Here is a 20,310-nt window from a genome sequence, read left to right on the forward strand (position 1 = left end):
CGCTCCCTCCCTCCTTCCCGCACGCCCGGAGCCCCGTGCGGGCGCGGGGAGCCGGCAGCACCGCCGAGCCGCGCCGAGCCGAGCCGAGCCGAGCCGCGCCGAGCCGAGCCGAGCCGAGCCGAGCCGAGCCGAGCCGCGCCGAGCCGAGCCGGGCCGAGCCGAGCCGAGCCGCGCCGGGCCGGGCCGAGCCGAGCCGCACTCACCCTCCCTGCGCACGCATCGGCCGCCGCGCCCCTCCTGCCGCCGGCTGCTCCTGCAGCGAGCCGGGCACCGCCGGCACAGGCGGCCAGGGCGAGGAGGAGGGAGCCGAGCTGCAGCCCCGGTGCCATGGTCCGCAGCGAGCCCGGCGCGGGCGGCGCTGCTGCCGCCGGCTGCGTGCCGGTGTGCCGGTCTGTCGGTCTGTCCGGGCGTCTGACTCTGTGGCTGTGTGTGCATGCGCGCCCGGCCCGGGGGCGGGGGGTTCGCCCGAGCCCCGGCCCCGCTGCCCCCGCCCCGCTCCAGTCCATGCAAACGGCAACAATGGGAGGGAGCAGGATCCCTTCCGGCTGCTTTGCTTTGCACCCTTCCCTTCCCTTCCCTTCCCTTCTCCCCTTCCCTTCCCTTCCCGGGGAGCCCTCAGGACGCGGTGCCTCCCCGGGACACCGGCGGGCTGCTGCTGCTGCCTTCCTGCAAATAAGGGGGTCAGGCCAGTACCGGGCCGAATTCCCATCTTCGTTCCGTGCTGCGGTACCATACTGCTGATCCGCTCACTACATTGCGAGGAAGAGAGGTATCACGGAAGGCCAGTCATAGATCTTTGACATGATTTCATGCATTACAGAATCACGGAATCAATAAGGTTGGAAAACACCTCTGCGATCATCAAGTGCCATGTCCAGTCTTTCCTTAAACACTTTCAAGGGACAGTGACTCTTCCATCTCCCCGGGCAGTCCATTCCAAAGTCTAATCACACTTACTGTAAAGAAATTCCTCCCAGTGTCCAACCTCAACCTCCCCTGGCACAGTTTAAGGCTATGTCTTCTTATCCTGTGACTGTCTGGGAGAAGAGACCCCAGAGGCTACAATCTCCTTTCAGGTACCTGTAGAGGGTGATAAGGTCACCTCTAAGCCTCCTCCAGGCTAAACTCCACCAGCTCGCACAGCTACTCTTTAATTACACTTTAATTAAGGAAGACAAGCTGGAAGAATATACTATCATAAAATTTTCAATTGCTGAAAATGCAAAGGAAGTCATATGTGGTAGTAAGTATTTCAACTTTTTCAACTGGAGTTAATTCTGATATTACATGCTTTGATGAAAACACTTTTCTGTAAAATAAAATAAATCACATTTCTGATAAATATCAAATGCAAGGTGATCTAATATATCAGTAAATTGCATCAATTTCCACCCCTTTGCCTTAAAGGCATATAAGAGACAGAGCAGCCCAAGGCTCCTCCAAGGCACAGGATGATTCAGCTTGGAAGAGACCTCAGGGACCACTAGGCCTAACCCTCTGCTCAAAGTAGCCCAAACTTCAGTTTTAGATGAGACAGCCCAGGGCCTTGTCATACATCACTTCTACATATTGCTTACACCAGTTATTTTGAAAACCTTAATTTTAGTACATTCTGTTTGCTATGATTGATCTTGGACAAAAACATCATCCTAATGGAACAGACAAACCCATCAGTATTTTATAGAAGACATTACAGTTTGGATTAAAATAGTATGTAAAACCACCACTAAGGCAATCAGTTGAAAGGAAACACAACCAGCTGGTAATTTTTAACTATTATTGGTTTTACACCTATCACCGATTTGCCATCCTTTGTGACTAGTGGTGAAAATAATATGATAAAGCTTTCTTAAACAGTTTAAGTTGGTGGATCACAGCCCTGGCACTCACAGTTACCTTTGAAAACAGGTTTGTGACTTTAAGATGGCTATTGCCCTCCATTGTGACATGAACAGAAATTTTTTACATTAAACTTTTTTTTAAGCAAAAATTGGAGATTAGGCCATAGTTCTTTGCTGCTCTGGAATCAAAAGGATCTTATTTTTGATCTCCATTGCCCCTGCAGGCTGGAATTCTGAAAAAAGGTAATATTAAGTCTCTAGATGGAGTTCCACTGATTTTATAATGAGACGTTTTTGAAGGTCAAGTACATGCAGGTCAGAATGGAAGTTTAGCACATTTTCTCCCTGTACACTACTGTAGTAGTGTCTGGATATTTCTGCTTTACTTTCTCCTTGCATTACTCAGAAGTCATCTAAACAGGCTTGAAAACTATACGAGCGTTTTTATTTTCAATCAAGTCAGGCTGCATAAAACGTGTAAATAACTAGACCTTTTATGTTTGAATGAATTACAAAGGACATAAAACACCACAGCATCATGGCTAAAGAAAGCAAGACATATGTACAGTTCATTTACAGCTCAGTAAATATCTCTGCTTCCCATAACCACCTATGACAAGTAAGGATTCCCTGTTGAACATTATGCCATTGATCTGCAATTAAATCTTCTAAACCATGGGGGAAACTGTTTGGCTTTTTCTGTTAACTGAGATCTAGACTGCTGGAGAAGCTGTGATTTTTAAGTGAGGACAAAATTAGCAATATCTGATAATTAGCATTATCATAGCATTAGCCTATGATGTTTTTAACAAAAACAGGCACACAACAAATAGTGCCAATTCCTTGCTAGCACTACAACTGAAGAACTCACAGCTGCCACTGGTTACACTGGCAGTATCCAGAAAGCAGCAGAATGATTGGTCATTTACTGAGAGCTCAAACCTAGCAGCACAAAGCAAAGATGCCATCTGACAAAACCAGCATTGATACTTCTTTCCCAACAGTTCAGCCTAAGCTAATAACAAAATGACACATCTGAAAAACAATTCCTCCATGCTGCCACCATGTCCAACTTATCCTGTGAGTGCACTGGCTGAATACAGAAGTAGTGCATTGCTTCGGATCCATTTAGAAAAATTTCCACCGAAATCTTTGGTGGAAAACAGTAGTGGAGAGGCAGGAATCAAATTACTGCAGCTAATGTTTCTAACTGGAGTCTCCAAACTGCTGCGAGCTCATGGAAGGGCAAAAGTGGCTGTGGGGACTCTGCTTGGCTGTAGGTTCTTTTGTCCTTTTTACAACAGTCTCTTGTTTCTGAGTAGTATAGAATGCATAATATCCAAAAGTCATGGGTATCAATATCCTGCATTCTACAGCTGGTTTTGGTTGCTACTCTCCCATCTTGCTTAAAGCTAAAAGTCTGGGTTTTTTTTTTCCTTCTCCTTTCTGAGCAGCTGTTCCCAGATGGAGGAGACAGTGAGAACTCAGCAATTCCTATAAAAACATGAAAACTCCTCTAGCAAAAATTTCCAGTAATATGGTTAAAAATTCCCTACAAAATCTTTCTATTGCTCAGGAAAAATTCATTTTTGGACTTGGAAGCTGTATGTTCCATCATAGTTCATATTTCTAGCACTGAATTCTCTCCCAAAAGAGACTGACATTGACTGCAAAGGAAATCATTCAAACAGCTCCCTTTGGGGCAGAAAGGATGCATCAGGCCTGCAGAGTATTCAGCTAAGTCAGACAATCATGACTACTGCAATATCCCAGTATTGCAGTAAGTCAGTAACTCCGGTTACAGACAGACACTGCCCACTGTTAGGAAAGGAGCATCAGATGCAGTGAATCAAACAATGTGCTAAAAGAGATCTCAGAACAGAAATCCCTCACTGTGAGGGTCTTCTGGAACTTCATCCAGCAGATACCTGAAGACAGAAAATCAGATCTTTTGAAAGTACCCATTTACATGAAATTGTCCCACTTCAATGAGGATAGTTTATCTATGGGATGAGCACGGAGCATAAAATAGAGGAAGAACCATCTTCCAGGATCAAACCTTAAGAAGAAAACTAACAAGTGTGAAATGGATGTGGACACTCCCAGCAAGGGCATGAAAATTTCCACCTGTGTCAGGGGTCACAAAAATTCTGTTTCCATGGAGTCTTCTGTATTACAGCATGTCATAGTTTCAAATGATCTGGCCAGGCTCAAGTGAAAGGTTATCAACTGATAAGAAAACAACCTCAAGCCATAAAATTGAATTGAAATTTGAATAAAATCTATCAACTGTTATGAGTACCCATCTTGTTCAAGGCAACTGTTAAATCATTATGCCTTGAGAAATATGACAAAAATTAATGAAACACAGAGTTCTCAAAGAAAAATCTTTATGAACAGTCTCATTTTATAGATGGGGAAACATAAGCACCAAGGCATAAAGATCCTGCTTTTATGTCTTACAGACATGCTCAGGGCTAAACCAATAATTAGATTTTGAGTCAAGTCTTTTGCACAGAGCAAAGACTCTGTGCCTCAGTAAGCCAGGAAAAGACCCCTGTGTGTAGCATTCTTTGGTTTTAATTTGCTGCTTTCTGTAGAGACATACTGCACTTGCTAAGGTCATCCAGACAGTCCCAGCGGGTGCAAGCCTCCAGAACAATTCCACTCCAGTGGCTGCTTCTCTCTCAGGAGTGGCAAAGAGCACCCAGCAGGCTGTCCTGGCAGCCAGCTGCCTCCTGCTGTGGCCACACATTTATTGGCACTTCTGGAGTAGCTGCTGCTGTGTCCAGATGGGAAAGTGGAATTAGATGCATGAATTCTACTTTGACACCGCCAGCCATTTCTATATCCAGATGCTTTGCAGCAGGTCCTGAAACTGAGCATCCAGTCCTCCCTGCTGCCTAAGGCAGACCTTCCAGAATCCCAGAGAGTATACCAGCAGGGATGTGTTTCTCCTGCTCACTTTTTTTGTCACAGTGACATGTTTGAGATTTTTCTCAAAAATCTCAAGTCTGTCTCCAGATACTTGGGGATGTTTTGAGGCTTGTAGAGTTCAGAGAGAAAGGAGTGAATGGTCTTGTGACCTTTCTGGATGACTTAATCTCTTCTACAGGAAATTGCACTTAATGACCAGAGAAGTTGAAGTCCTATATTCCTAGAGGCTCAAGTCAGCATCAGATGTAGGAGTATGTTATGGTGAAACGGAAAAGACTGAACTAAACCAAACAGCTATGATATGAAAATTACTTCAGATCACCATCAAATTAACAATTTGTCACTGATACATGGATGCAAATGTTCATATAATGTTACCCCTGTATTGTATAGATGCCTCCTTCTTCTACTGTCAGAAAACGTTTGTAGTCAAATGTCTACTTTCTGTATTTCTGTTTCGTTTTGTATCTGTTTACTCACATGAAGATAACAAAGGAAGCTCTCTAAGATTATTCAACATAGTGATGTGCCACCAAGCACACTCCTCCCAGCTCCAAAAGCACACCAAAGTGACTCACCCTGTGGCCAGATGTTGTTTCTGAGGGAGTGGGGCAGGACTGCATCTTTCAGCAGCAGTCTTCTGTTACACTGGATTAGGTGTAATATGAAACTGCACTTTTAAGGAAGAGTAGATTTATGATGCAAAGAAAATTAAAAATTGAATGGATGAGTCATTTTTCAACAAAAATTCTGTTGAACTGAAATTATTCTGAAGTAACTGCTGTATTGGCAAAGTCATCTATGTTTTATTATTTAACAAGTGAATAATTTGTAATGTTCAATTTTAAAATAATGTATTTCTGCAATATAAAATTTTTATCTCAAACAGCTATTAAAATGCAAATCAAGATCCTCACAATGCAGTTTGAATAAATGCCAGAAATTATAATGAAGTAATGTCTTTACACAAGTTTCCAGTTTTAATTCTACTCTCAACCCTTTCTTATTGCAGCACAATGCTTCCCATGCAGACAGCCTGTCATTTTCCTTCTGCAGGGAAATACGGGGGAGGGAGGTGGGGTGGGAGAACAACCCTAACCTGATTTAATAGTCTATTGTGCAATTCAACAACATCCTGTGGCAATGTCTGCAAAATTAATCCTAGCACACTAAGGGACCCCTCACTGAGCATAACCTGCCTTAAACCCTTTCCCATTTAACTGAGGGAGAGCTATTTGCTCAAGCACTTTAGGATGACATCATTTGTTATTTGAGGCCAAAAGCTAAGGGTAATTAAGGCTAAAGAAAATGTTCTGAAATTTTTTGCAATTAAAATGCATGGAGACACTTGTAACAGATACCACTGCAGAACAATAGAAACATGACTGGAATAATTTTAAAAAGTCTGACTATTGTGCAACCAGTATGGAAGAAGATTGGAAAGCCCTTTGTCAATAGCACATCATTCTACTCCCACAAAGGGAAGTATGCAAACAAAATAAATGGCTGGAAGCATATGGAAATTGCTTTTTTTTTGTTGTTTATATGACAAATATTCCCCAAAATATTCCAGTGTAATTTTAGAACAATTTATAACAGATTTATGAAAGAACACATAGCAATTCTACATGACTAGGCTAAAAAAAACAGAGAAGGGCCCTAGTAGGAATGACAATTGTTGCTGGCAGCTCTACCTCTCCAACAAACAAACTCATGGTTCTTTTTCACTAGAATCTGGCATATTATTTTAAAACACAAATTTGAAGCAGTTGGATATCAGGATTGAGTTAGCTGCTTATTTTTGGAAAGAGTAACATAAATATGCAGATAACAACAGACTGAAATGCAGTGAACTAGATTTGTTAAGACTCCATGGAAAGTTAAAGCCTGTTAATATGGTAAATTACAATAGCTTAATATTATTTATTTCTAATTAGATTATAATAGTAGCAACCACTGAAAACACCAGTCCCCAAGAAAATATTTTCCATGTAACCAACTTAAATTTTACAGAAGTCTCAGCATTCTAAGGGCAGTGCTGATGCCTCCTGAGAATGCTTCCCTCTGACTTTCTTTCTCTGCCAAAATGAATTACAGCAAACTACAGGAATATTGTCAGACAGCCACATCCCATAGCACACAATGAAATGCTACTCTGAAGTTAGAGCATCCTACAAATATTTGATTCATGACAGATGGATACTATCATATTTTTTAATATTTTGCTCTGACTGATGGCTTTGAAAAGCAATAAGAATGGTTAAGAAGTGCACAGTATTTAAACACCACAAAGTAATTTCTTATCCTTCTAATGTGATGAAATAATGAAAACTGAAAATCGGGTGGCAATAAGTTTTTTGCCTGGCAAATATTTGCATTGACAACACTGTATTTATTATCACAGAAGAATTCTATTAGTAGATATTGTACCAGAAGTCATTCTAAGTTTTACACCCTAATGAGTGGAGTTATTCTAGAACTGCAGGGCAATTTGTCAAAAGCTTTCACTGAATCATTTAGCTTAGAAAAGACCTTTAAGACCAAGTCCAACCTTTGACCAATCATCACACTCTGAAGCAGACCATTGCACTCAATGCCACATCCACTGGTTTTTTGGAGCATGTCTAGGGATGGCAACTCCAGCATCACCCTGGGCAGCCTGTCCTGATGTTTAACAACCCTTTCTGTGAAGAAATTCTTCCTGAGAATTCCTTTCTGGAATGGGAAAATATTCTCCTACCATAAAATGACAATGCTGGGCAGTCTTACAGACACAGAGTCACAGCAGCAGCTGAAATTCATTTAGAGGCAAGATTTTAAAAGGTTGACTGTTCAGAGCATCAAAAAATATTAACCACCCACCCATCACTAAGTTCTGTTCAATATTGAGCACTCAGAGCCTTGGAAAATCAGGCCTTGTACGTGTGCAGAACATAAATTCGGTCACAAATACTGTGTAATTGGAAGGATCAGTCTATCCCCTGCGGGCATCCCGTGCCCAGGGCCCCGCTGCAGAGTGCGAATTAAATCCCCACAACACGTGGGGCTGCCATTACTAAAGGCAGCCTCTAGAGGACAGAAGCAGCCCAGCACTTTTCTAGGCAGCTCAAATACAAACTAAAGCCGTTTCAAAATTTTTGACTTTAAAGCCTGTCTTTATATAGAAAAGCCAAATAAACAGCCAGCAATTTTTAGTGCAGAATAGTTTATCTGCTATCTTCTTAATCTCCTTAATATGGCATCATTCATAGAAACTGAATCCTAAGATATTTTTGGAGTATTGTATGATCCATACAATAAAATTCTAAAGATTAAGAGTATAAAATCTATCAATAAAATATATTTTTTCATTGTATAAAACATAATTTGGTTATACAGACAAGATAATGCCCCAGAATCTAGGAACTGTGGCACTTAAAACCTTAAAAGTAGTAAAATGTCATGGACTGGTAAAATAAAAACTCAATTCTAAGAGAGCAAGAAAGGATCAGAGAAAAAGAAGGTACAATAATTGACTTGATGCAAGGTTGTGGATTTTTTTTAAAGGTCACAATGAGATAACGAGTTTGAAACGTTTTTGAGAAACGAGTTTGCAATTTAAAAATTGCAAAGTCCCAAAATTTCATAGTGATTAATAACAGGACTAATGACATAGATAATTTTTAATGAAGGGGACTATCTTACACCACCTGCCTACTTCTGTCCTTTTACCTCCAAATTGCACAAGATTAAGTAAAAGAGTGTTCTCAGGCCATCCTAGTGTCAGAGGAAAACCTGGCTTCGGAGCTAGGAGAAAAGAATCCTCGAACATAAATGCAGAAAGAAGGAATACTAACTTCTCTTTCAGTCTAGGTGTTGTATCAATTTTCCTGGTCACACATATACATCTTTACAATGTCCCAAGCCAGATGACCCTGCTTGAAATTGAATATCAAAAGCACTAGTTGCACCTGTGTGATTGCACAACAAACTCTGCTCAAGATGCCGGGCTTCACACCCACTGATTCATAACATGGATCAAAACACACTTGCAAAATCTATCCTTTCACTGCTTTTTTGTCCTCTTTTTTCCTTTTATTTTTAAGGCACAAGCAATGCAGTACTTATTCTGTCACTCTAATACCAGCCCCACAGCATTGGCAATCACACCCAGCTATACCAAAGCCCATGTATCCCTAAGTATTCCTGATCATGTTCTTACCTCCTTGCTTAAAAAAGTATCCTGCAAGAAACAGGTATTAAAAGAAATCCAATTTATTGCTGTTTCTAAACTCAACAAGCACATGATTAATTCTCCAATTTGCTAGTTAATCTAAGAAAGCAAAACTTCAGTGATAACACTGGGCCATGCAAGGCAACACTTCACTCTTCCTGGGATTCTCCTGAAAATGCTGCTGGCCACCAGTATCAACTTTGGGTGCTCAAAATGACAGACTGGTTTCCATATTTTCTGTGTAGCCCTTTCCCCTCATGTCACACAAATCCAGGCACTACTCCCCCACAAAGGAATCTAGAACTGAAGACTGTTCAGCAGCCCTGGATTCCTCTCCCTCACCAACAACCCTGTTGGCTCACTGTGACCACAAGAGATCCCTTTTTGAAGCAATCACGTGGGATCCTTATGCCCCCCAAGAGGTTGAACAACCTCAGCTTCCTCTCATATGATTATTATACTTTGTCTTTTTACTTTTTCATTATCAAATATGTACATAAGATATTATAAATAGCTCATATAAAATAATAGAATGTGATTTTGATTCAAGATGAATCCATTAAACAAATAACAGGACATGAAATAATAATTAAGGCCAATCACTATAGCTGCAAAGTATTTTTAAAAATAAAATACCTTATATTTCCCATCCAATTATGCAAATCCTTTAAAATAAAGGGACAAAGATCATCAATCTAACAAATAATATGGAAACTAAATCAATCCAAGGAATAAAAGAGTTATTTTACAACCAATTTATAGGAAGCTTTGATTTTATGTTTGTTAGCTGAGAGCTGATCTCAACTGATTAAGGTAAGTTTATTTTCATGTTAGATAAACTGAAGGCATTTGCAAATTATTTTACACTGCTTTTATACAAGGCTTCTGTTAAAATCCATTCACATAAAAATGCTGGATTATTTTTAAAATCACATTTCCTTCTACTAACACTTTGAGCACCATGTTAATCTTTTTACATACAACTATAGAACTCAAAGGTTTCATCTTTTCAGAAGTATTTCCAATACAAAACTTTGAACAAGTAGAAAAATGTAGCTGTATCCTCACACACACCAGAAAAAGCATAGCTTGTAGTTTGGTCTGCTGGCTAGCTGTGCTGTAAGCACAGACCTGACAAACTAAATAATTGCAAATTCAAAGTGTTAAATGACAATTTAATGAATGCTGATTCAATCTAGGCTTCTGATGCGAACATTGAAGCTTTAAACTATGCTTTGCGTATGCTTCAAGTAACATCACAACAGAACTTCGGGAACATGGGCTCTTTGGTATAAATTATTATGAATCTGCTTTTAGACCATAGGCATAGGTCAGCTTTTTTGGACAACACTGGGCATTGCTGAAATTTGTAATTAGAAAAAAAATTAATATGGAGACAGTAATTAAGAGAAGAACATCAATTTAAAACAAATTATTATGCAGCCCAGCATCCCAGTTAGGATCACAGTTACTGGACCTATCTCAGAAAAACACTACTAGAATATTTGGGCCCCACTACAGTCAGGGACAGAGGCCCAGTACCAACCTGACAGAGCCTAAGTTGTACCTACTCATGGCTGTTGACATGACAGCTCGAGTGAGAGGGCTCTTTGCTAGACCAGTTTTTCACCATCATAGTTAATGTATCAGCTTATCACAAGGGTCAAATGATCACTGGAGCCAAAGCAAGGCAACATGGCTGGAAGCAAAGGCTGTGGCTTCATGAGCTTAAGCCAGAACTAGAAAAAAGACTGAGATTTTTCATGTTCTGAAGGGCAGGGAGACAAACAGAAACACTGCAGGGCAAAGCATGCAAAACTGGAGCAGGGCTGGATTCCAGCACCCAGGGTGGCCTCTGCAGACAGCCTCCCCCACTGCTGTTCCTGCACAGGAAACACGACTGTCACATACATTGCCAAGGGAGCTCTGCATATTGCCACGACAAGACAAAGACCCTGTGAAGTCCAGACTAATACTTTTCAAGGTGGAAAAATATCCAGCTGTATTTGAGAAAGTGATGGGCATAATTTAAACCCATGCTGGCCAAAGTAGATATAAATGTAAAGTGAGAGGCTCTTTTTTGACTTGCTGATTCCTTTACTCTGGGAAGAACAAGCTAAGCCAAATGAAGCAAATCATGCAACTCTGCTTTTAAACTCTTTTCCCCTTAGCACGGTGTGGGACACTCCTAGTACCTCACACTAAAGATCCTGCTGGTAACATTTGCTAATGGAGAGCAGGATACCAGGGCTGGTGCTATTATTATTCTGCTTCTCTTAAATTGCTTTGTCAGACTTCCGTCACTTGAGACAAGTTCCATTATAGCAGACTTTAGGTGTATTTAGGTATTTGCCAGATAATAGAGTAAGGTTCTTAAGCAATCAGTCTGTACAGATTAGTCTAATCTGTTGCTGCTGGAAACTTTGTTTCCAGAAGTAAAGTAGACAATAGTTTCAGATTACCTGCAATAAGGTTAAGCTATGGGCAATATACGTTTTGAGGTGTGAAGAAAAACAAAATAAAAGAATGCATTCCCAATATTGTCTTTGCCTTTACCAGATCAGGCAGGTATCTGAATTGAGATTTCAATTTCTCTAAAAATTACTCCTAATGGATCTGGCTCATTTTAAATTGCTTTACTTGTGGTTGTCTTAAGTATTTTGGAATGCAGGATACAACAGAATTCAGTTAGGAATGTTATTTCCCAAATCCAATAAAGCACAAAAAATAATGTTTCAATATCAGTTAAAAGTTTGTTATTTCCATATTAAAATAAGATTTCCAGGAGCAAAGCCAAACAATTCAAGATTTTTAGGATTCTGCATAAAAGTGAAGGCAATGAGCCAATGAAGATAAAAACAGGGAAGGGCCAACATCTGTCACCCTGTTCTAAAGTAATGCAGTTTTTCAGTGATATTTTTCAGAAATTATAGAAATAGTTTTTATTTAATCTCTTGTAGCTCAAACTATAATTCAAAATACTAAGTAAGGACTGTCAGATCATCCCTCCCTTTAGCTTTTCCTAGTATGAGACTACATAAAAAGATTTTTTCTATCACCCTATTTTATCAACTTACCTTTCATCCTATTGGGCAACAGCTGTGGATACAAGCATGAAGAAAGGAAGAGCAATACTCTGTCTGTTCATGAGATAATGTAGAATTTATGTCTAGCAAGAAACACAGCCTGGAGTCCCACTGAAGGTCACCAGCACATGAAGCAAGTGCTTAGAGCTCTGCTGAACAAAGAGCAGCATAAACCTGTACTTACAATGTTTCCTTACTCTGTGCCCATGAAGAAAGACTCGAGGGTTTGGTTTTTTTTTTCATATATGGCTCTCCTTGACTTCAAGTTCAATATCAAATATGAGGATAATTAACTTTCATGTACTGTTTGATAAAAATGAATTCAACACCCTAAAATTAATGGCAATGATCTGGATATCTGGTCTGGCCCCACTGGTCTGATCCCACGAAATGCCACATTCTGTCATTAAAAGATAATAGGGCAACTTCCATAACTGGAACAGTTATACTGACAAGAGAGGAGATAACCAAGTTAGAGAATTAAATCTGCAAATAACCTAAATTAATTAAAATTACATAAAAAGATTATAATTCAGCTTCTTTTAACTGAGCAATTGTTAAAACTGAAGTCAGTTGAATATTAGTCCTTCCATTGGAGACACCTTTTTCTAAAAATTATCTTCTTTATGAAAACTATAATATTCTTTATAAATAAGCTATTTAAACTGCAATGCAACAAACTGATTCCTGTAGCAAAATCTATGTTGCATACAGTTTATTTCAGACTTGAAACAGACTTCTTCTAAAACCATAAAGCTTGTCAAGTCATCTGCTGTAATTCATAGTAGCTGAAATTCTTGTGCAACTTAGGGTTTGGATTGTTTTAAACAGCAAAGTATCTCAAAATCTCTGAAAATACTTACTCAAATATATATAGAAAAAGTTCACTTTTTCCACAAAAAGTAGATTAGAATAATACTTCAAGTATTTACAGTTTATTTGAATGAAAATTAGAATAAACTTTCAAATCTGGGCATAAAATCATAATTACTATATCATTACTTAATACAGATTATGAATAATTCTTCATTTTCTGTAGCAGTACTGTAACAGCAAGCCATCCTTCCTTCTACTCTAGCAGGCTGGAGGTGAAAGTATTTTTCACCATTAGAAACTGAGATTCTCTGTGTGATCTTTTCAGCTTTGCACGACGGTTCTGAAACCAGATCTAAAATGGAAAGAGAAGGGATGCTTTTCAGAAACACAGCAGTGGAAGCAGAATAATATTTGAAACTTAAAAGTATTCACACAGTGTGACAATATTTTGTGTGACAACAGCAGTTTGCAAGTTCAATATAAATTTAAAATCCGCAGATGACAGCATGTTTATCACCACAAAGAAAATAATATCCCCAGGTTAACTGGAAAGTGAGATCAGCTTCACTGTAATTAATATAAAAACTGGTATTAAATTCAGTGACAGAATCAGATCCTGGAAGATCCTGAACATCTGGAATTCACACATGTCTTATGGTGCTATTTCTTCAGCTGCTTAACTATTTGCAGCACCAAGTTTCTCATCAAGCCCAATATAATACTTGCAACAAAAGCCTGATAAACAACAAAGCAAGGCCCAAATTCTTATGTTTACTGTATGCTTCTTATCACATTGAATTACCTGGAAATCAATAATTAACATCCCTGAATAGATTTTGTTTTTGGCCAGGTAAAGACATAGGTTCAAACACTGGTTTAATACATCTGCTCTGCTGGCAGTCTCACAAATTATGTCCATACCTGTTTCAAATTTATTTTTCAAATATGGTGACAAGCAAAACATAAAAAATATTTTAAGGAAATTATCAAATTCTGCACATAATAACTAGAGATTAACAGAGCAGATAATGTGGAAATATTACAGTGATGAATACCTCATCAGTGCTATGGAAGGCTTTAGATTTCAGAAGGAATTCAATGGTTTCCATTTCACAAATCATTGAAGGCATGCTTCATGTATATATATTGGTTTAAATTGAGATTATTAACTTTCTCCTTACTGCTGTCAAACTACTTACATATAGTAGTACAGAGAGTACATATAGCTGGAATTACAGGAAAATTCAAATAAATATTTAATTACCTGGATCCTGTCTTCATCTAAATCTAATTTGCGTGCTAACTCTTCTCTAATATCAATGCCAGGGTAGGAGTTCATTTTAAAAACATTTTCCAAGACTTCAATCTGAGGAGATTAAAATACACTTGTTGAATAGTTAACACTATGTTCATAGGAGTAATACATAAAATAAATAAAATAACAGCTTAGTTTGTTCAACAGGAGACTTCTGATCAGTGTTGCACAATTCTGATTCCATGCATAAACACAAATCTGCTGAAGTTAGCAACATTCCTGTTAATTTACACAAGTTCCTGATTACATTTCTCTCTGCAGAGGTAGATCACACTGAACTTATCAGCTGCTAGAGGTTTCTTCCAACATTTTACTAAACTACATTGTTACTCATTTGTAAATGCTAAGGAAATCCCTACCTGGCTTCTAGTGAATGCAGTTCTTGGTCTTCTACCCCTGTACCAGCTCAATTCTCGTTTGAAAGACAGTCTTTCAGTGACTGAAAAATATTTTTCACATTTCAAAACGTTTTCCTCTTGCACTGGATCACTTCTAGCATGAAATAATGGATTTTCATAGCAAACAACAGGGATTTGCAGATGGGGATTATTGTCATCACCTAAAACTAGAAAGAGCAAGAAAAGGAGAGCTTCAATTTACTGGTTTGTAGTAGAAACACGCCAGTATTTTTGAAGGGTAAAAGCTTAAGGGGTTACAAAACAGTCTGACTTACCCAAGCTGGTGCATGCATCCATCCAGGGTCTGTAAGGTTTCCCAGCGGGAATGCCATCTTTTTTCTGCTCCAGTCCCAATATACTCTCAATTGAAAAGGAGCAGTGTGTGGTTTTACTCTCTCCCAAGCCGGGCACCTTGTGCAGGTCCGGAGAGGCCGCTGTGGTGGCAGCACACAGCGAGGGACCAGCCATGACTTCGCCCTCAGCCAGCATAGCAGGGGCACTGTACTTGCATTTCTCCACAAGTCCTCCTTATAGCTATGTTGACAAGGGGGTTGGATTTGTAACGTCATTAATTAAAATCTTTTATTAGAAAGTTTTAGCATGTCAATGAAAACTCTCCCACCAAGAGGCACGAGGAGTTAATTGTTTATTTGTTTGCAAGTAATTAGCAACTAATGGTGACACTAGGGGGGCCACCAAGGGGGACAAAAAGTGTTATCTCTCCTAACCAGAGCATCGACTTCACTTTCTCAAAAGAAGCTGTGCACAAATATAGTACTTCTCTTTTATTTGAAATCATTAATGTATAAAATCAGTTTTTTAAAAAACTTTATACTCTAATGGACTCCACTTACCTAAACATAGAAGCATGATAGGAAACCAGTCAAGTAATAAGTAATCTCATTTAAGTGAATTTCCTTCCAAGGAAATTTAAAAATAATCTCTTAATGCTATTAGGGTAATCCCGATGAAAATGCCTCTGTTTTTTCATATGCATATGTAATGGTGAACGTGGTCAATAAAACAACAATAGCTTTTGGCATAAGGCACTGTGCAGTGGGTTGGCAGTGTTGTCAAAGCTCAGTGTAATTGCCTTCCAAGTGCCTGGATTAGTTAATAGGAACAGTTGCACCAACTATTTTAAATAATTCATGCATTCACTTTTCTTATTAAAATAACTTTGTTGCAGCCTTTTTGAAACATACCAGATGCGAAATTTCCTCATAATTCTTCACTACATAAAAGCAAAATTTCAAGTAATAGAAGCAGTACACTTAAATTTACAGGTTTAAAAGCATCCTCTTTCTCATATATGTTTCTCCCTCCTTGTAGGTTTATAGCAAACAGAAGTATATTTAAATCTTACAGAGCCAACACTTAAAATCACAAAAACCAATTATGAGTAACAGGAAGAAAGGAAATAAAGGCTTTGTAATAAAGTCTGACACAATTCTGATTTCATCCATTATAATAAAATACAGACTATAACATTTTTGTATTCAAGCTTATCTGTCAGTCACACAGCAGTTGACAACACATGCTCAAAAACAGCTTTGGTTCAGGATAAGAAAAGGAGGAATTTCTGAAGAGACACTATAAATTCAAGATTTGTCCAAAAATAACAGGCAAAAAATGAAAACACTATTTTTATTTCAGGAGGAAAAGTTACCCCACCTTCTGGCCTGACTTTGTGTTGTGCAGTAAGATTGTTGTCAAACCAAACTATTAAAAGAGTGACAATTCCAGAAGTGATCTTGCCAAGGACACTTCTCACATGTATCAATGGATCTTGAAGCAGCATGCATCCACCTGCAATGTTCACTTGCAAGATGAGTTCCAGTCACCATTTATGGACCTTAAGCCTTCTCTTGAAAACTGTATTTCATTGTTTGGCCCATTAGTATTGACCAATACTACCTTGCAACCCATTTGAAATTACCTATAGACTTTAGCTAAATACCTTGGTAGGGGTAATTAGAGCAACACAGCAAACATTAACTTGGGAATCCTAAGTAATCAATAATAGGAAAACTCACTGCTCCTTGGATATGCAAATCCAATCCTCTTAAAGCATCACATACTTGATGAGGCAGGAAACTAATCTCCCTTTCAGACTTTGCACCACTGTTTTTTGCCCAGGGACAGTGGAGTTCATCTCTTTAGGAGATGAAGCTCTCGTTCTCCAGAGATGGGAAGCCCCCACTGTCTGTTTACTCCAGCTGAGGAGACCCCACCAGTGCTCTTGGGGGCTTTGGTCTGAAGGCCCAGTTCTTACTCTTGCTGCCTTTTGCTCTTCTCACCATTGCTACTGCACTGCTGGGTCACCTTTCACTAGAGCCTGGAACGTTTTCAGCTTTTTAAAAGGGTATAAATAGTATATATTATCTTTCTTGATTACTTATCACACTCCAAAAATTCACCTTTCACCTCACCTTACCCACAACCTCTTTACCCAGTATTTCAGCACCTCAGAAGTCATGCTGCATGAAGCTATCTTTCAAATATGTTTTTAACATAATAATAAGTATTATATTCAAAGCTAACTTCAGAATTCCCAAGTTTTTTTTAAAGCAAGAATACTTCAAAATGGTAACACCAATTTTCACAAAACAAAGCAGTTAGCTATTTCTTGGTTGAAGTAAAAGCTACTTTGACACAGGGAGATTAAGTGAATGCAGGTAAATTCAAGGTTAATCCAAGGTTGCCACTAGCAAAAGTATGAGAAACGTTGTGTTAAAAAGTGGGAAACACTACAAATAAAGCCTACCTTATCCACACAGCTACTGTCACCCTCCAGCAGAGGCCAAATGTTCTCTCCATAAGGGCACACATCTGGAATCCTCTGAAGATGTGTTCATTGCTCTACTCTCTGTTGACAAAGTGCCAAGTGTTAGTTCCCCACATTTTTAAGGCTTCTTAGTAGATATTTTGCAGAAAAAGCAACAACAAAATGTAACAACCAAAAACCAACAACCTCTCCAAAAAAAAACCACCCCAAACCAAACAAAAAACCCAACTCCACAAATCAAAAACCCCAAACAGTAACAAAATAACTCTCACACACTAACAAAAGGTCTACAATGCTGAAAACAGTGTAACACTAAAACCAGGATTAGAGGGTGCAGAGGGATTCTCCAATTCATTACTCTTACATTTGTTGCAGTCAAATTTGTAGCTCAAATAAAACTTTTGGATGCCACTTACAGCTGTAAATACACAAAGCTAACTAAACCCAATCCACTTAAAGTTACTACCTCCTGAATTCCACTGGGAAAACGATCTTACAGTACAAAACAAAGTAATTTCTTATTGCCGCAAAGACTGCTACAAAGCTTGGTCACAAGTTAACTGTCTCAAAACCAGAAAGCACAAATATTTATAGGTTATAAACCAATGTTAATGTCCTGTCACATGCTGCAGATACAAGACTTAGTCCATAAAATGCCTTGTAAGATAACCCTGAGTTATTACCCTTATTGACAGGGAAAGGGAGAGGTGTTGTGACTTGCTTCAGTCAGGTGAGTCACCAGCTGAGCTGGTAAATTAATTGACTGAACAGTATTAACTGGGAAATTTCTTCACCACTTCCTACAGGAAAAAAAAAAAACAAAACACAACAGCAAAAAACCAAAAACAACAACAAAAAACCACCCACCCACTACCAAAAAACCCAAACCAACAAACAAAACAAAAGCCACCTCAAAAATCTTTAATTGTTTGCAATTTAACACACCAGTCCTGTCCTTTATCTGCTTTTAATGGCAAATCATAACCTGACACAACATAAAGAATGGTCTCATAGCAAGACTGCACCACAACCATTAATCATTTGCTCTGCTGAATGAATGACTTCATGTACTTTCTAATCTGGTCTTAGACTAAGTTCACCTGGTCCCAAAAAGGCAAAACCAACAATGGAATACTTTTTTTTTTCCCCCAGCTAAAAAACTATAATCAAGTCTACTAAGTCTTGCTCTCTAGAACTACCTGAAAGGAGGTTGTAGCCAGGTGGGGGTCAGTCTCTTCTCCCAGGTAACAAGGGACAGGACCAGAGGAAACAGCCTCAAGTTGTGCCTGGAAATGTTTTGGTTGGATATTGGGAAAAGTTTCTCCATGGGCAGGGTGGCATTGAAAATCACCATCCCTGGAAGTGTTCAGATGTGAGGGCGTGGCACGTGGGCACATGGTTTCGTGGTGAACACAGGCTCCTGGATTAATGGTTGGACTCAATGATCTCAGAGGTATTTTCTAACTTAGGGATTTTACAGAGCTGAACCAGTTCCCAAGTCCAACCAATGATCTGTTTTAATTCCAGCAAGCCCTCACAGTAGTTTTAAGCGTTTAATATTTGCCACCAACCTATGGCACCACAATTATTCAGTCTAAGAGAGCATCTAAGCATCAATCTAAGAGATACTATTTTCTAATATCTAATCAGAATCTCTCCTGTCTCAGCTTAAGGCCTCTTGTCTCACTGCAAGCACAGCAGAAGTGACTGGCTTCCACCTGGGGCCCATCCACACGGCAGGGATAAGAGGAGACTTGCCAAAAGGGATGCTCCACAAAACATGGCAAGAGTGCCAAAGGCGCTCCAATAACATGGCAAGAGTGCCAAAGATGCTCCAATAACATGGCAAGAGTGCCAAAGGCGCTCCAATAACATGGCAAGAGTGCCAAAGGCGCTCCAATAACATGGCAAGAGTGCCAAAGGTGCTCCAATAACATGGCAAGAGTGCCAAAGATGCTCCAGAACGGCAGGGACCCAACAGCGCTCCCCCGCTGTGGAGCGGCCCTCAAGGTAATTGTCTGTGAGATGACAACAGCAACCCCCGGAGCAAAGACAGGGCTGAGAGGACACTTTGCTTGACAGCCACGAGCCGCACTGCCGGGCAGTCACCCCAACGAGGACACGGAGCCGCACTGCCGGGCAGTCACCCCAGCGAGGACACGGAGCCGCACTGCCGGGCAGTCACCCCAGCGAGGACACGGAGCCGCACTGCCGGGCAGTCACCCCAGCGAGGACAGCCCCTCACGGAGCCGCACTGCCGGGCAGTCACCCCAGCCAGGACGCGGCCCCTCACGGAGCCGCACTGCCGGGCAGTCACCCCAGCCAGGACGCGGCCCCTCACGGAGCCGCTCCCGGGACGCCACCGCAGCCTCGGCCCTGAAGGGCCGTGCGCGAGCGCCCCAGCCCCCGCGCCTGCGCGCGAACGGGCAGGCCCGCCAGCCAATGGGCAGCCGGGTGGGAGGGGAGGGCGGGCCAATGGGGAAGCCGGGCGGGCCAATGGAGGAGCCGGGCGGGCCAATGGGGAAGCCGGACGGGCCAATGGGGAAGCCGGGCGGGCCAATGGGGAAGCCGGGCGGGCCAATGGGGAAGCCGGACGGGCCAATGGGAAAGCCGGACGGGCCAATGGAGGAGCCGGGCGGCCCAGTGGAGGAGCCGGGCGGGCCAATGGGGAAGCCGGGCGGGCCAATGGGGAAGCTGGGCGGGCCAATGGGGAAGCCGGGCGGGCCAATGGGGAAGCCGGGCGGGCCAATGGAGGAGCCGGGCGGGCCCATGGAGGAGCCGGGCGGGCCAATGGGGAAGCCGGGCGGGCCAATGGGGAAGCCGGGCGGGCCAATGGGGAAGCCGGGCGGGCCAATGGGGAAGCCGGGCGGGCCAGTGGAGGAGCCGGGCGGGCCAATGGGGAAGCCGGGCGCTCGG

General features: G+C 41.0%; 3 protein-coding genes across 27 annotated transcripts in view; 1 reads left to right on the plus strand and 2 right to left on the minus strand.

Moving 5' to 3' along the window:
* Positions 1-374, minus strand: part of IL17RD (interleukin 17 receptor D) — an 82,800-nt gene extending 82,426 nt beyond the window's left edge. Inside the window, exon 1 of the mRNA XM_068201810.1 lies at positions 204-374. Within this exon, the coding sequence (XP_068057911.1) occupies positions 204-329 (126 nt within the window). The 5' untranslated portion in view covers positions 330-374. The remainder of the gene's footprint in view (positions 1-203) is intronic.
* Positions 1-20,310, plus strand: part of SLMAP (sarcolemma associated protein) — a 455,854-nt gene that overhangs the window by 195,407 nt on the left and 240,137 nt on the right. The window lies entirely within an intron of this gene.
* HESX1 (HESX homeobox 1) lies at positions 2,771-17,551 on the minus strand. Of its 4 annotated transcripts, XR_011003014.1 has the most exons (7): positions 17,374-17,551; positions 14,882-15,140; positions 14,568-14,797; positions 14,158-14,259; positions 13,080-13,245; positions 12,069-12,226; positions 2,771-3,335 (listed from the first exon to the last, which is right to left on the minus strand). XR_011003014.1 is itself a non-coding variant. In XM_068201824.1 (5 exons), the coding sequence occupies exons 2-5, from the start codon at positions 15,093-15,095 to the stop codon at positions 13,147-13,149; spliced, it is 621 nt and encodes a 206-aa protein (XP_068057925.1). In that variant the 5' UTR covers positions 15,096-15,140; positions 17,374-17,551; the 3' UTR covers positions 12,981-13,146. The 4 variants fall into 4 exon arrangements, 2 of the variants coding, with proteins under 2 accessions (XP_068057925.1, XP_068057924.1); XR_011003013.1 differs by lacking the exon at positions 2,771-3,335 and having other exon boundaries at positions 10,116-12,226; XM_068201824.1 differs by lacking the exons at positions 2,771-3,335; positions 12,069-12,226 and having other exon boundaries at positions 12,981-13,245; positions 14,568-14,773.

Source organism: Anomalospiza imberbis, chromosome 11 (assembly GCF_031753505.1).
Source record: "Anomalospiza imberbis isolate Cuckoo-Finch-1a 21T00152 chromosome 11, ASM3175350v1, whole genome shotgun sequence".
Lineage (NCBI taxonomy): Eukaryota > Metazoa > Chordata > Aves > Passeriformes > Viduidae > Anomalospiza > Anomalospiza imberbis.